The 15,240-nt window shown below is 48.2% G+C and overlaps 1 protein-coding gene across 1 annotated transcript in view; it reads left to right on the forward strand.

Annotated features, from left to right (window-relative positions):
• Nucleotides 1-3,656: 3,656 nt before the first annotated feature.
• KAT2B (lysine acetyltransferase 2B) overlaps nt 3,657-15,240 on the forward strand; it is a 93,432-nt gene continuing 81,848 nt past the window's right edge. Inside the window, exon 1 of the mRNA XM_072948251.1 lies at nt 3,657-4,409. Within this exon, the coding sequence (XP_072804352.1) occupies nt 4,125-4,409 (285 nt within the window). The 5' untranslated portion in view covers nt 3,657-4,124. The remainder of the gene's footprint in view (nt 4,410-15,240) is intronic.

The raw sequence follows: 15,240 nt of genomic DNA on the forward strand, positions 1-15,240 counted from the left end.
GGGATGGTGGCAGAGTGAGGGTGGAGACCAGTTCGGAAGCTGTGGTTGGCAGCCTGGGCAAGAGGTGATGGCCATGGAGACAGATGTGAGCAGACGGAAGATGGAGTTTACAGGTATAAATGACTACTAGTATTTATTGAGAACTTTTTTTGAGGGAGGAATAGGGAATATAAAAATGAGAAAAATAAGTTTTACTCTCAAGGGAGCCCAGTGAAAGGCAAGCACATTTAGGAGTTGGCTGTGTATCTTTCTACCTCTTTCTCTTGCTTTTGCTTCTTCTTTAAAATTGAAGTTTAGTTGATTTACAATGTTGTGTTAGTTTCTGATGTACAGCATAGTGATTCAGATATATATATATACACTTATTCAGTATAGGTTATTACAAGCTATTGAATATAGTTCCCTGTGCTATACAGTAGGACCTTGTTGTTCATTTATTTTATGTATAGTAGTGTGTATCTGCAAATCCCAAACTCCCAGTTTACCCCTTGCATGCTTTTTCATTTTATATGCACTAATTGAACATATACAAAATTGTGCTTATACGTCAGTGTGTGTTTGCTTTTAACACAGACAGTATTATACTGTATAGGGTTCATTCAACAGTATTTCCTGGAGACCTGCCTATGCTCTTACATTTGTGTAAAGGTCATTCTTTGTAACAGCCACATACTATTCTATAGCATTAATATGCCAGAAGTAACCTTGGTGGGGCAATGGGGAGCACACCTGCTCCCTGAGTCTCTACTCACCAAGACCTTTCTAATTGTTGTTTTCTTATCTCAGCAAGTGGTGTCAACCTAAATAAAGAACTAAAGTGAGGCAAGCTGGAACTACCAGAAATTGAGTTTATTCTGGAATAGCCTAGGAATTGCAATCTGGGGAAATGCGGACCACAGCAAGCTACAAGTGGGCGTGTTGAGGGTGTGTGTGAACTGTATTCAGGGGCAGGGAGCGCAGACAAGTAGGGGTCTGGCTGGAATCCAAGCAGTGAGTTCATTGGCTTGAGGATGGGGAGAGACTCCTGGCGGTTGTTCACGGGGCAGGAGGGAAGTCAGGGTCTTCTGTAAACCAGCCTTTACGACTAATTGGTCTCTCAGCTCTTCGGTTCCAAGTTCCATTCTTCTCAGGGCATTTGCGTGAGATTCTCTATTTCATATCCTCTGGTTCCATTTTAGATCACAGTTGTGAATACTCTGTCAGTGAAAACACTGCTTTTTATTTTCTTGATGTTCACTTTGTAAAAGGACTGCGCACGAGAGCTTACTAAATGCTCACAGCAGTCTGATTGTGCAGAGGCAGCCAGCCTCCTGAATCCTTTGCCCTTGAAATGTCCCTGCCTGGTGCTCAGAACACACTTTGAATAGGCCTTGAAATGGTGGGCCTTCAGCCTAAGGCAGTATGTCATCTGGGTTCTCTGAGCAGGGAAATAATGAAAAATCATGCTCAGTTTATGTCACAAGCCATTCGCCATTCAGACAAGTGATGGCTTTCAGAGCGGACTGAAATGAGGTTGTTTTCTTCTGCCTCAAAACATCCTGGGAATAGTCTGCCTCCTGAAATCCAGGGACAGCTTGGGAGGCAGAGGTGATGGATAGGTTGATATTGAAGCTTGGTTTCCCTCTGCCCCCAAAATTTTATGCTCTGTTTTTGTTGTTGTTTGTTTGTTAGTTTTTAATGGAGGTATTGGGGATTGAACCCAAGATCTCATACATGCTCTATCACTGAGCTGAGCTATACCTTCCCTCCCCTATTTTATGATGAAAACTTCAAACATACAGAAAAATTTACGAACTGCACAGTAAACACTTCTATACCTGCTACCTAGATTCAATTATTAACATTTCACTCTAGTTGCTTTATAGTATATCTGTTCATCTGCCAATTTGCCTATTCACAGCTGCATCAGTTCATCTTTTTTTTTCTTTTCCTGCTCCAGGCACATTGCATATATCAGGACACTGCACCCTTAACCTTTCAGCATGAGCGCCATCGACTAGATTTTACTATTTATATATTTTTTAATATATGAGGGAAACTGACATCCAGTGAAATACACAAACCTCAAGGAGAGGATGAGTTTGACAAACGCCAAACGTGGAACCCAAACCCCTATCTGTATCTGCTGACACCATGTTGGACTTTGCTCATGGGATCTCAGCTGTTAAGTCTCCCATTCTGCTTTATTGAGAATTGCAAAAAAGAAAGAAAAAAAAAATCGGTAAACCTCTCGGTAGAGACAGAGGGACTAAGGGTGATAAAGTGAAGCACATCAAGATAAGAAAGGAAGCCCCAAGTAATTGCCCGAAGGAAACAGAGTCTGTGATGGCGAACCTTGAAACTGGACTCAAGCTGGGAGAGGCTATTTCCTTTTATGCTAACGTCACTGTTGGGATCTACAAACTTAAACAAAAAAGTTCACTTTTACATACCATTCTGCATTAAAAGTCAAAAGAGGGGAGTGGGTGTAGCTCAGTGGTGGAGTGCATGCTTAGCATGCACAAGGTTTTGGGTTCAATCCCCAGTACCTCCATTAAAAAATAATGTAGATTTTAAAAAGTCAAAAGAACATAAGAGAATCTAGAAAAGGGATAGAGAAAATTAACCAGAACAAAATGGGACGGGAAGGGGAATGTTTTCAGAGAAAAAGCACATTCCTGCGGGCATTTCTGGCCGGAGTTGAGGGTGAGCTAGACAGCATGCAAAAAATTTTATAATACGCACATTATGATCCTAATTATGTAAAAATTATGACCCATATGACAAAAGCAGGGCACTTGTGAAGGGTCCTGAGATAGAGCGCTGGGCTGTAAAACCTGCTTTAGACAGGCAGATCAAAGGTGCACAACTTTCAAATGTTAAACAGAGACGTGCCTTCTAAACACCACCCTCCTCGTCGTCAACAATGAAAACGACAGTTTTCAACAGTTTCAACAAAGTTGAAAACGCTGAGTTGAGTTTTTTGTTCTGTTTTTAAGTTTGAGGCCAAAATCAACACATTCTTTTGGACACGGCTTAATTTTTTTCATGGTTAATATGCATGCTGGTGATATCAATTCTGAAAACTATGGAACGTTATAGGAAAGAAAGTAGCAAGGGTGCAATTCCACACTGCAGAGATGAGCCCGATGGACAAACTTTTACCACTGCGCGTAGTTTTCATTCTGACAGGGGTTTTCGGACAACCGTTCTTTTACCAGCCAGCACTTTGAAACAAAAATGACAAAAAATATTTCCTTTCTCTGGCAGATGGGATTCAGAAATTGCTTAGAGGGAGAAAGCGTTCTTAATTAAAAGAAAGACGTTGGACCGAAAAGTAACTAAAAAGAGAAACAGAAAACATCACGCCTCTATTTCGGTGAATTAGCAACAAAGAAAAGGATTAGCATGGACGGGTACTTTTCAAAAATATTTTTTTTCCTCTGGCTCCCGCTAGGGTGGAGGAAGTTGTCTTGGTTCCAAGAGACGGTGGAATAGAGGGGGGAACCAACGATGGGAGCCTCGCCCCGCGCCCCGCGCCCCCCCCTCGGCGGGGTCGGCGTTGGGTGGGGGGTGGGGGCTGCGGAGACGGAGGCGGCCAGCAGGTGCCTGGGCTCCGGCCCCTACCCCCACCCTCCTCCCCCTCCCTGTCCCCCTCCTCCCGGGCTTGGCCTCGCCCCCTGGCGGGCGAGCGCCGGGTGCTGGGCGCGGGTGGGGGGCGCACGCCCCGCGGGCAGCGGGAAACAGCCGGGGTGGGGGCCCGGCCCGGCCCCGGAGGGAGGCCGGCCCCCGCCGCCCGCACCCCGGGAACATGTCCGCGGCCCGGGCGCGGAGCGGGGCCCCGGGGAGCAGAGCCCGGGGAGGGCGGGTGCCGGGGCGGCGGCGGCCGCGGAGCCGCTAGTCCCCTCCCTCCTGGGGGAGCAGCTGCCGCCGCCGCCGCCGTCAGCGCGCGGGCCGCGGCCGGAGCGAGCCGGGCGGGCGGGCGGCGCGCGGGGGAGGGCGGGGGCGGGGAGGGGGGTGGGCGCAGGGGCGGGAGGGCGCGGGGGGAGGGTCTCGCGCTCCCGGCGACCAGAGCCCGAGAGGGAGACCCTGGCGGCGGCCGCGGCGCCTGACACTCGGCGCCTCCTGCCGTGCTCCGGGGCGGCATGTCCGAGGCTGGCGGGGCCGGGCCGGGCGGCGGCGGCGGCGGCGGCGCGGGGGCCGGGCTCGGGGCGCTGCCCCCCCCGCCCCCCGCGCCGCCGCCCGCGCCCCCGCAGGGCTCCCCGGGCGCCGCGGCCGCCTGCGGACCGGCTACGGCGGTGGCGGCGGCGGGCACGGCCGAAGGACCGGGAGGCGGCGGCTCGGCCCGGATCGCCGTGAAGAAGGCGCAGCTGCGCTCCGCTCCGCGGGCCAAGAAACTGGAGAAACTCGGAGTGTACTCTGCCTGCAAGGTACGCGCTCGGCGCCCGGAGCGCCCGGGGGACCGCGGCCCGGCCCGCGGGACCCCCGCCCCCTCCCCCTTCCGCCCCCGCCTCCCGCCCGGGGCCCAGGCACCGCGGAAGTGCCGCTGTCGCCCGCGCCCAATTAGCTGCTCTCAGACCAGAGTCCTGCCGGGTGGGAAGAAGGGATCGCCAGGACCGAGAGCCTTTCATTCCTCCTTCTTGGAAGGAGTTGCCTCTGCGTCCGCGCTCCTGGGCTGCCCTGGGGCTTTGTTGCTCTGTAGGAGCTCGCCGGAGGCGCCTTGGCCAGGGAGCAGAGCTGGGCTCACTGAGTGGCGAGCGCCTCAGGGCCAAGGAGACGTCTCCTGGGGGACCTGACCGCCCCCTCTCCGCCCTCCTCTCCCGGTGATCCATTGGGCAGATCTGGAAGGAGCGAGGCTGGACTAGGATCCCGGACTCCCGGCGCTTTGGGAGCTCGAGGGGGCGGAGCGCGCCGGGTGGGAGGGTGGGCGCAGCCCGAAGCAAGGGTCCTGGAGCTCCGGGCGCCCTCGGCTGTGGGCGGAGGCGTTTCGGCGCGCGGTGACGGCCCCGTCATTACTGTATTATTACTTGTTTAGTTACAACGCTGTCCCAGCCTCTCGGGGTGTAAACAGGATTTGGCAAGGTGACAGCCCAGCGCGGCGGACACTCCTGCTCAGTTTGAGGACACTGGTTTCTTGCCATCCCCTCTCCATCCCAGTTCTGGGCACCCCGTCGCCCCTCAGCTGCGGCTCCAGATGTGGGCACCGTGCTGCCGGGGTGGGAGGATTGCCCGAGGCCGCGGGGCAGGCTGGCCCTGCGCTGTCAGCAGCCGCTTTGTTTTGACAGGGTGACAGCTGAGGGGGGCGGGGACTTGGCCTTGTCAGCTCCTGCGGCCTGTGGCTGAGGCGGGGAAGAGACACACTCACACACTCACACCCTCCCCTGTGTTCCTCCCGCCCGCCTGCCGCAAACAGGGTCAAGTTCCCAGATTCCAGATTCCCACAACCCAGCTGCAGTTGGCCACGTCTGAATTTTGGTGTAAAGATGATGAATCCTGCTAGAACCTCTCTCCCCGGTGATGCTGTTTTTAGTATTTACGTGAGCTTCTCAACCGCAGTGGAATGTCTGTGCTTTACCTTTTCCCACCCCATTCACATCCTCTTGTGTCTGTGGAACACCTACTCTCTATCCTGCACTGGCTCAACAGACATTTGTGGAATGAGTGTAGGATCTAGCCCAGTGCTTCTCAAACTTTCACGTGTTTGGGAATCATCTGGGGAGCTGGTTAAATGCGGATTCCGAACCAGTAGGTCTGGGAGGAGGCTGAGATTCTGCGTTTCTAACTAACTCTCGGGTGGTGTGATGCTAGTCCACTGACCACACTCTGAGTTGCAAGACCCTCGTTCAGATGTGGACGATACAGTGTTAAGGCTCCTTTGAATTCCGCCAAGAATACTGAAACTTTGCCATCCAGTTGCGGTTTCTGAAGAAAGAATGAACAAATAATAGCGTGGGGATTGTGCTTCTAACCTAGCGCTTTGCATTGGGTCCCCATCATAAACAGCTTTTCTCCTTGCTGCCTGTTGCTGCCTTAAGGTGTGAAAACTTCCCTAAAGTTTTGGTCCTATCTGAAACTTTCCATGAGCGTTTGTGCCCTGAATCGATATTTCTGATCCTTTCAAATTTCCACCAGGGAAATGTAGCACCTTTTGTAAAGTTTGTGACTCCCTTATTAAAGGTCCGTCTTCCTGCCCCGGGAGACTCTGAAAGTGTCAGTTTCTATTTCCTCATTCATTCAGTAAGTACTTAGAGGGGTCCCAACTGGGTGCCAGGCACCGTGCTGGGTGCTGGGTGCTGGGGCTGTGACGCCCAGAATCTGTCCCTCTGGGGCTACTGACCACAGGTGTGCATGCACTTTCATGCATGTGTTGAAGGCTGGGGGAGGTGGGCAGTGAACCAGTCACAATGAAGTTCAAAAAGACTGCTTTCTTAGTGTGGTTTTGGATCTCAGGACAGGGCATTCATGGGCTGGAGCACGGGTTGAGGGAGGAATGGCTTCCTGGAGGAAGTGTCAGTGGGTGCTAAGGATTCTCAGCCATGCAGGGTGGGGTGAGCTGGAGCTCCTTGTGGTGGAGAAACTGAAAGCAGTTATGAAAGCTTGGAGCTGCGCCAGCAGGAGCTAGAGTCCATTGGCTGAGGCCACTAGGATGGTGGTGGTGGTGGTGGTGGGGTGTGTGTGTGTGTGTGTGTGTGTGTGTGTGTGTGTGTGTGTGTGTGTGTGTGTGGTGTGACCCAGAGGAATCCAGGAATCTTAACAATATCTCAGATTTGCTTTTTTTTTTTTTGGACTATACTTGATTGAGTGTGAGCAGGTGCAGGAGAGCGGGATCTGTGTTTCCTTCTCAGCTCGTCTCTCCCCTTCACGTAAGAAAGCCTAGAAGGACAGATGCCCCTGCCTTTTGTCACTGACTGGCCACTTGGCCAGTTGGAGAACACAGCGAGGTTACAGAGCGAGGAAAGAGTTGCGATACTTTGCTGGGGGCAATTGAGAGAAAACAGGTCCCAGACCTGAAAAAAGGCCTTTCAACTTCACAAACGAAACAGAAAAAGAAGGGAGCCAGTTCACAGCCAGGGTGGTGCGCCACACCCTGGAGAGAAGTTAAAAAAAAAAAAAGAAACAAACAAACTTGTTTTGCAGGATCCCAGGTAGAGCTCTTTGAACTCTGTTCTGGCAAAGGTTGCTTCAGTGTCACTTTGTTCCTGCGACACAGCCAGAGTGGTCATTAAAAATGTGGATCTGACAGTGTTAGGCCCCTGCTTGGGACCCTTCAGTTTTCTTTACAGGGGTCCACAAGGCCCTGCGTGGCCTGACCACTGCTGTCTCTAGCCCCTTTTCAGGGCCTTGTATGCTTGGTTCCCTTCTACCTCAGGGACTTTGCACCATACACTTTGCATATTCACTAGGACTAAAAGCTCTCGCTTCACTTTCTAATGAACTCAGCTCTTCCTGCAAATCTCAGACTCCTTGCATTTCCTCTACAGCCCTGGCCAGCCTTCCCATTATAAATTTTCTGAACCTCTCTGTATCTGCTTTTTATTCTTGGTGCTTTTATCATGATTTTTAATTGTGTGATTATTTGATATGCATTTGTCACTCTGAATTGGTTCTAAGTACTGTGGTTACTGACTGGATGGGTGAACTAGAGAAGAGAACACTGAAGAAAATGATTAACTGTCAGAACAGCAGTAGTGAAATTGTAGCCTGACCACTTCTTGACAGCTGGGCAGAGGGGTTTATTTTTGCACACAGGGCATTTCCAGGTCTTGTGCAGATGTGCCCAGGGCTGGAGTTTTAGTGTTATAAAAGGAGCCCTGAGTGAGTTATGAGTAGCCTAAATTTGTATCTCCTTGCACTAAACCATTGACTGAGTCTTCCTAGTGAAATAGGCCATTTCTACATGAGTCGGGGCGTAGCGGCCCCTTCTGAATCTGGACTAACCTGAGTTCATATTCAGGTTCAGCTGTGTGACCTTGGACAAGGACTTTACCTCAGCCTCCATTTCCTTGTCTGTAAAGTAGGACTGATACCGCCCCCCCCCCCCGCTGCCTCCAGCTTAATGGTGAGGATTTTAAATGGGCGCCTGTGTACAAGGCATTCAGCGGGGTGTCTGGTCCCTGGCAAGTCCTCCCAGCAGCTCAGAGGAGGGGATGCACTGCCAACGTGGATGTCAGGAAAGGACACAGGGCTTAGTCTCCAATCCCAGCTCTGCCACCTGTGTGACCCGGGGTGGAAATCACTTAGTTTTTCCTCTGAGCCTTGACTGCTTCATCTCTGAGATAGTGACTGTAACTTCACCCTTGACGTTAAAAGAGAGAAGGTCCCCTTAGAGTTCCTGGAACCTGAAAGTGTGGGGTGGATGCTGGTGAAACGAAATTGCCTGATGCTCTACTTGTCTGTCAGAGTCAGGGGCCACAGAGCGTCCGTGGGGAACTCGGTTGCTTCGATTCTGGGCTGAGTGCCATCCTTAGAGACTGAAAAGGGCAAAGGGCTACACAATTATTTAGAAAATAATGGTTTAGAGATAGACTCACAGATGCAAGAAAACAAACTGTAGTTACTGGGGGGAAAGGTGAGGGAGGGATAGATTAGGAGTTTGGGATTAACAGATACACATTCCTATATATAAAACAGATAACAAGGACCTATTATAGAGCACAGGGAACTATATTCAATAACTGGTAATAAACTCTAGTGGAAAAGAATCTGGAAAATTATACATACATATTTGTGTATATATATAGATACAGGAAACTATATTCAATTTCTTGTAATGAGCTGTAATGAAAAAGGATCTGAAGAAACATATCTATATATATGTATGTGCATGTGTAACAGAATCACTTTGCTGTACACCTGAAACTAACATTGTAAATCGGCTACACTTCAATAAAACGTAAGAATTAAAAAAAATAATGGTTTATAATCTCAAAGTGATACGTGGCTGTAGAATATGCAGAGAGAGGTAAAATGCAGTTTCGTGAGAGGTACCTTGGAACAGTCAGAACATCCGCTTCTCAGGTGAGAGCTCTGGATACTCAGGGCAGCGCCAATAAAACTTGCATTTCCAAGTGGCAGAGGCACCAGTGCAAGAGAAAAAGTGACCGCCTTTGGCCGGAGGCTGGTGGATGGGGCACTCAAACAAGCCTTAAAGTGAGGGAGAGTCCTGAACGCCTTTGTTTGTATTTGTCTGTCTCTCCTCCGGGGAGAGCAGATTAACTCAAGTGTTAGCAGCGGGAAGAGCAGTGGCTCTTACTCAGGAGCTGTTTTGCCCCCCAGGGGATATTTGACAATGTCTGAAGACATTCTTGGACATTGTAATTGGGGGGAGGGAGTGCTACTGGCAACTAGTGAATAGAAGCCAGGGATGCTGCTAAAACGGCCCCCTCCAGCCCCGTGCACAGGACAACCCCACACAACAAAGAATCATCTGGCCCCAGAAGACAATAGTGCCGAAGTGGAGAAACTGCCCTAGAGGAAAGTCGTATTGCCCCATAATACGGTAAATACATTCCAGCATAGGAAAAACAAATGCTTTTCCTGTTAGTTTGAATAACTCTCCAAAGCTGAAAAATCTTGCTTTGTTTTTAAAAACCTTTATTATGGTAAAATGGATAGATCATCACACTCACTGTAAGTGTACAGTCAGGTGCTGTTGAGTAAATGTGTCAGTTCATAACCACAGTCCAGTTCTTCTTCCTTTTTTTTTTTTTTTTTTTAGAGTACTGGGGATTGAACCCAAGACCTCATGCCTGCTAGGCACACACTCTACCACTGAGCTCTACCCTCCCCTCATCGCAGTCCAGTTTTATAACTTCCATCCCCACCAAAGACTGGTTGTTCCCACCCCCACCACCTTGGGCACTTTTAAGGTGACAGTTTGTATCAACTGATTATTGGTTTGCAAATAGAAACCAATTAAAAGTATCTTTTTGGAAACTCTTTGATATAAGTAGTATTGTTACAGCAAAGCTCAACAAGGAGAAGGGGGTAGATAAAATGTTTTTTAAAAATCAGACTCTAGCTGCATAAATCTATTGCATACATGTAGAACAGATAAACAAGATTACACTGTATGGCACAGGGAAATATACACAAAATGTGATGAATCACAGGGAAAAGAATGTGACAATGAGTGTGTATATGTCCATGTATGACTGAAAAATTGTGCTGAACACTGGAATTTGACACAACACTGTAAAATGATTATGAATCAATAAAAATGTAAAAAAAAAATCTATTGCATACAATGATTTCATGTGTGGTAACTTCTCAAAGGTGGTGTCATGGAGCCAAGCACACAGGAAACATGATTCGTTTGGCAGGCACGGTACAAAAAGCTTGAGAGAAAGATGACCAAATTTAATTCTATTTCCTCCTAAACCTTCAAGGAAGATGGAAATCAAGCCTTCAGATTGCAATTTGCAGTTTGATATAACTGAGAAAAGCAAGTTTATAGGGGAAACAGTACAGAATCTGTAGAGCACTGTTTTGTTTTGAGAAGCTTGTGCTTGCAAATTGCTTTTTGTGATTCAGCGCTGGTGGGTTTTGGTTGTTGTGGCTGTTTTTGTTCATTTGTTTTTTAACCACTCGGTGTATTTAAACCTGGTTACCTGTCTGCACCGGCTGGATTTAATTGTGTCTATCAGGCAAAGCCAAAACTGACCCATCTTAGAGGACATTGAGGGTAAAATGCAGTTTCGTGAGAGGTACCTTGGAACAGTCAGAACATCTGCTTCTCAGATGAAAGCTCTGGATACTCAGGGCAGCGCCAATAAAACTTGCATTTCCAAGGCTCGGTGGCTTCTGTTTGAGTTGTTTGTTTCTTCACAAGAGGAAGGCAGCAGTTTAGGAACGGTGTCAATGGTTTCCTGCTCATGATGGTTTCCTCCTCCTCATCTGATTCGAACAGATGCCACCTGCCACCCGTGGCATGAGTGCAGGCCTGCTGACCACCTGGCACCTGGACAAAACCCTGGAAGATCATCCCCCACCCCACCACCACCCTGTGCCCCCAGGCAGCCCCTGAACTGCCTTGTCTTCCAGTTTCCTCACTGTGGAAGTGGGAGGCAAGGTCCCACCTCCCCCAGTGTTGTGAAGATGAACGTGTCTGGCATATGTGAGAGTTCTTAGAACGCAGGCATTACACAGACGGCGGTTTTAGTTTGAAACGCTTTCCGCTGGCATCAGCGGTTTTGTTGCGGTGTTTTGCTGCCAGTCATCTGAGTCTTCTACCTGGGGTGAGAGACAGGTGAGGAAGGTCATTTTCCTAGCAGGAAGCCGAGACCCAGAGAAGTTAAATTAAGCAGCTTCTTCCAGCTGCAGGGCTGACTCGGCGGAAGGTGCCCCCGGAGGCTCTGTCCCCAGCGCGCTGTTGGCACTCTCTTCCCGGACTTTCCCATGGGGTGGAAGGGACGCCGCTCTTCCAGATGCTTCACAGAGGGGACCTCGTTTGTCTCAGGCAGTCTCCTGCTCCCGTTTGATGTTAATGGTGCTGCTGTTGAGAGGTATGTTCAAAGGCTTTTCTAGTTCACTGAAAACTGTGCAGGCCATAAAGCAAACAAAATAAGTGTGCTTTATGACTGGCCCAGGACAGACAGATGCATGCCCCTGATGGTTTTAAAGCTGACAATTGCGGACTGTCACTGTGCTGGCCCAACAGAATTCCCTGCCGAAGGGAGATGAAAGAGATACCTACTCAGGCTGTCCAAGGTGCCAGACGTACTAGAGATGTAAGGAATGGGCCCTCCCGGATGTTCAGGGGTCCCCACTCAGCTCTGTGTAAGACTACACACCCAACAGTATTTCAGCACAATCCAGAGGAAAGTCTTTTTAAAAAATCTTTTAATTGCTGAGTTGTTTTTTTAATTTTACTTTTTATTGAAGTGTAGTTGATTTACAATGTTAGTTTCAGGTGTACAACAAAGTGATTCAGATACACACACACACACACACACATATATGTATATATGTATACACACACATATATTTTCAGATTCTTTCCCATTATAGGTTATTCTAAGAAATTGAGTATAGTTCCCTGTGCTACACAGTAGGTCCTTGTTGTTTATCTATGTTATATATAGTAATGTCCGTCTGTTAATTCCAAACTCCTAATTTATCCCTCCCCTCTTTCCCCTTTGATAACCATGGTTTATTTTCTGTGTCCATGAGTCTTTTTCTGGTTTGTAAATAAAAATTTGTATCTTTTTTTAGATTCCACATGTAAGTGAAATCATATGATACTTGTCTCTCTCAGTCTGACTTACTTAACTTGATATGATCATCTCTAGGTCCATCCATGTTGCTTCAAATCACATTATTTCATTCCTTTTTATGGCCGAGTAGTATTCCATTGCATAAATACACCACAGCTTCTTTAGCCAGTCATCTGTTGGTGGACATTTAGGTTGCTTCCATGTCTTGGTTATTGTAAATAGTGCTGCTATGAACATTGAGGTGCATGTAAGTCATTTTTTTAAACTTTTAATTTTACTATTCAGATGGGAAATTGCTCATGTCATCAGTACATATGATGATTTTGGATGAGTTTTTACTTTTGCACATATCCCTGCAACGGCCATCCAGATAAAGCTATGGAGCGTTTCTGGCACCTCACAGGCCTCCTTGTGCCCCCTCCCCACTCCTGGTAACCCTCATTCTGATCTTTATTACTAGAGATTTTCTTAAACATCACACAAATGCAGTCACATGGGGTGAACGCCTTTCCCTCTGGTTTCTGTCGCTCTGTGGTGTCTGAGCTACACATGTGTATTGCTGCAGATAGCTGCAGTTTGTAAACATATTTTTAAAGACCTTTATTGTGGTGTAGTTCCTGTACAGTAAACTACACATATTTCAAATGTACAATTTGATGAATTTTGATAGATGTTTACACCCATGAAGCCACCACCACAATCAAGACAGCTAATATCTCCATTACTCCCCAAGAGATGAAAATTTCAAACTCCCAATTTACCCCTTCCCGCCCCTGTTACCCCTTGGTAACCATAAGTTTGTTCTCTATGTCTCTGAGTCTGTTTCTGTTTTGTAGATAACTTCATTTGTGTCCTTTTTTTTAGATTTCACATGTAAGTGATATCATATGGTATCTTTCTTTCTCTTTCTGACTTACTTCACTTAGAATGACATTCTCCAGGTCCATCCATGTTGCTGCAAATTTTATTCTTTTTAATGGCTGAGTAGTATTCCATCGTATAAATATACCACAGCTTCTTTATCCAGTCATCCGTCAGTGGACACTTAGGTTGCTTCCATGTCTTGGCTGTTATAAATAGTGCTGCTGTGAACATTGGGGTGCATGTAAAGACACATGTTTTTAAGCGAAAACAACAAATTCAACATTGTTAACCATTCTCAGAATGGAAGTCATTGGTTGTGGACACCCTTCTAAGATGAATGTTAATTAGGCTTTTGAAAGAAAAGATGGGGATCTGATCTTCGGGTGTGCTGTGCAGGCACGTGGGCAGGAAATCCAGGAGGTGTGCTGGCTGAGCCGGTAGAGAAGGTTTGGAATGGAGGAGAGGTGGGCTGTTGGGGGCCTGTGATGTCACAGCCACGGAATGGCCAGTCTGCATGGTTCCTTCTCCCTGGAGTCTGTCTCGGTGAGCCCTCACTGGTAAATATTCATGCTAAGTCCTGCTGGCACCCTCCCTTGGTTCTGGAAGATGACTCGAGTTATACAGTGTGTCCTGTAAGCCATGCAGAGCCATGCATGGTGGGGGCTGTGGGGGGTCCCTGGAAGGCTGGCACGTGAAGCCCAGGTGCACACCGGCACCTCTGTGTTATCGGCCCAGGGGATGGAGACATGGGACAAAGAATGCTCTGGTTCGTCTTCACACGATCTCTTCAACTGTGGGCTGAGGCCCCTATGGGCCACCTTCTCCCTAGGAGTGGCAGTGAGGGACACAGATTACTATGCAGCCTACAGTTTTTGCATGACAACTCGTCCTTGAAAACTCGTATTAAATGTATAAGAGAAGCTTACTATTTAGTGCAGTCGTGTGGACCATTCACTGAGAAAGCCATCGCTCCTGTGATTGACGGAGCTGGCGATGGGAGCTTCACCCGTTTTACTTGCTTGTGTGTGGGCACGGCGGGGCGGGGGGGCTGTTATACCCCTGCCCTTTATTTATTCACCTAACATTTGTTTCCATGGGCTGCTTTAGAAGGTTTCTGCTCCAATAGCTCCTGTCCAGACTCCATGTGCCAATTCATCACCAGGTTATAGTTGAAATAGAATTGCATCCTTTATGATGTTGAATTGCTTTCTTCGCTGGCATCTGATTGCCTTGTGGTGCCCCCGGCACTGCACACTTTTCTTCCCCGGGTATTGGTGTGGCTCGTTGTCAAAACCCATTCCCGTCTGTTCTCAAATGCCAGGTTCTCAGAGAAAAGCCTTCCCGACCCAGCCCTGCCCGACCCTTCGCCCCAGCGAAAGTGGCCGTCCCCCATCGGTCTGTCATCTTCCCTGATTTTGCTTTCTTTTACTGCAATTTATTTTCAAATTTCCTGTCAGTTTCCTTTATGACAAGAGAAGTTCTGTGAAGCAAGGACTTTGGTCCATTCCGTATCCCCAATCCGCAGACCACGCCTTGCACACAGTAGAGTTGAGTGAATGGGTGATTTCACATTCACAGCCTTCGTGAGGTTGGGGGAGAGGAAATTTTGTTTTAAAGACAAGGAAACTGGGCCCCAGAGAGGTTTAGCAACTTGCCCACAGCCGTGCGGACGGCAGCAGGGCGGCCCCCATCAGGGCTGGAACGGCGTCTCCTGACACTCAGCTCATGGGCACCTGATGACACTTGGTGTTTGTCTGATGGCCTGGACTTCAGCTCACGATGGAGCAAGGAGAAGCCACACCCGCTTTTGATTCTCCTCTGAGTGGATGAGGTGATCTTCTCTGACCCCATTTCCTCTTCAGCAAATTTAAATTCACACAAGGGGGTTGTGAGTATTGGAAGACCAGTGGGCTTATGGAGGGAGAAAAGGCCCCACCATATATGCTGAACATCCAGATTATGTTGGTGATCTAGAAAAGGAAAAAAGATTCAATCGCCTGTGAAGTTCTGTTTTCTAACAAGTTTCTATTTTTTGTGGCTTTGCTGGGCACTCAAACAAAAGCCCCACTAGGCTTTATTTAATTTGTTCTTCTGTTTGTACCCTGAGGCCCAGACGCAGGGTTTATTATTTTTTAATCAGGAGACAAATGCATTTATTTTGGAAAAAAGTGTGAATAACATC

The sequence above is a fragment of the Vicugna pacos genome, chromosome 1 (genome assembly GCF_048564905.1).
Source record: "Vicugna pacos chromosome 1, VicPac4, whole genome shotgun sequence".
Taxonomy (NCBI): domain Eukaryota; kingdom Metazoa; phylum Chordata; class Mammalia; order Artiodactyla; family Camelidae; genus Vicugna; species Vicugna pacos.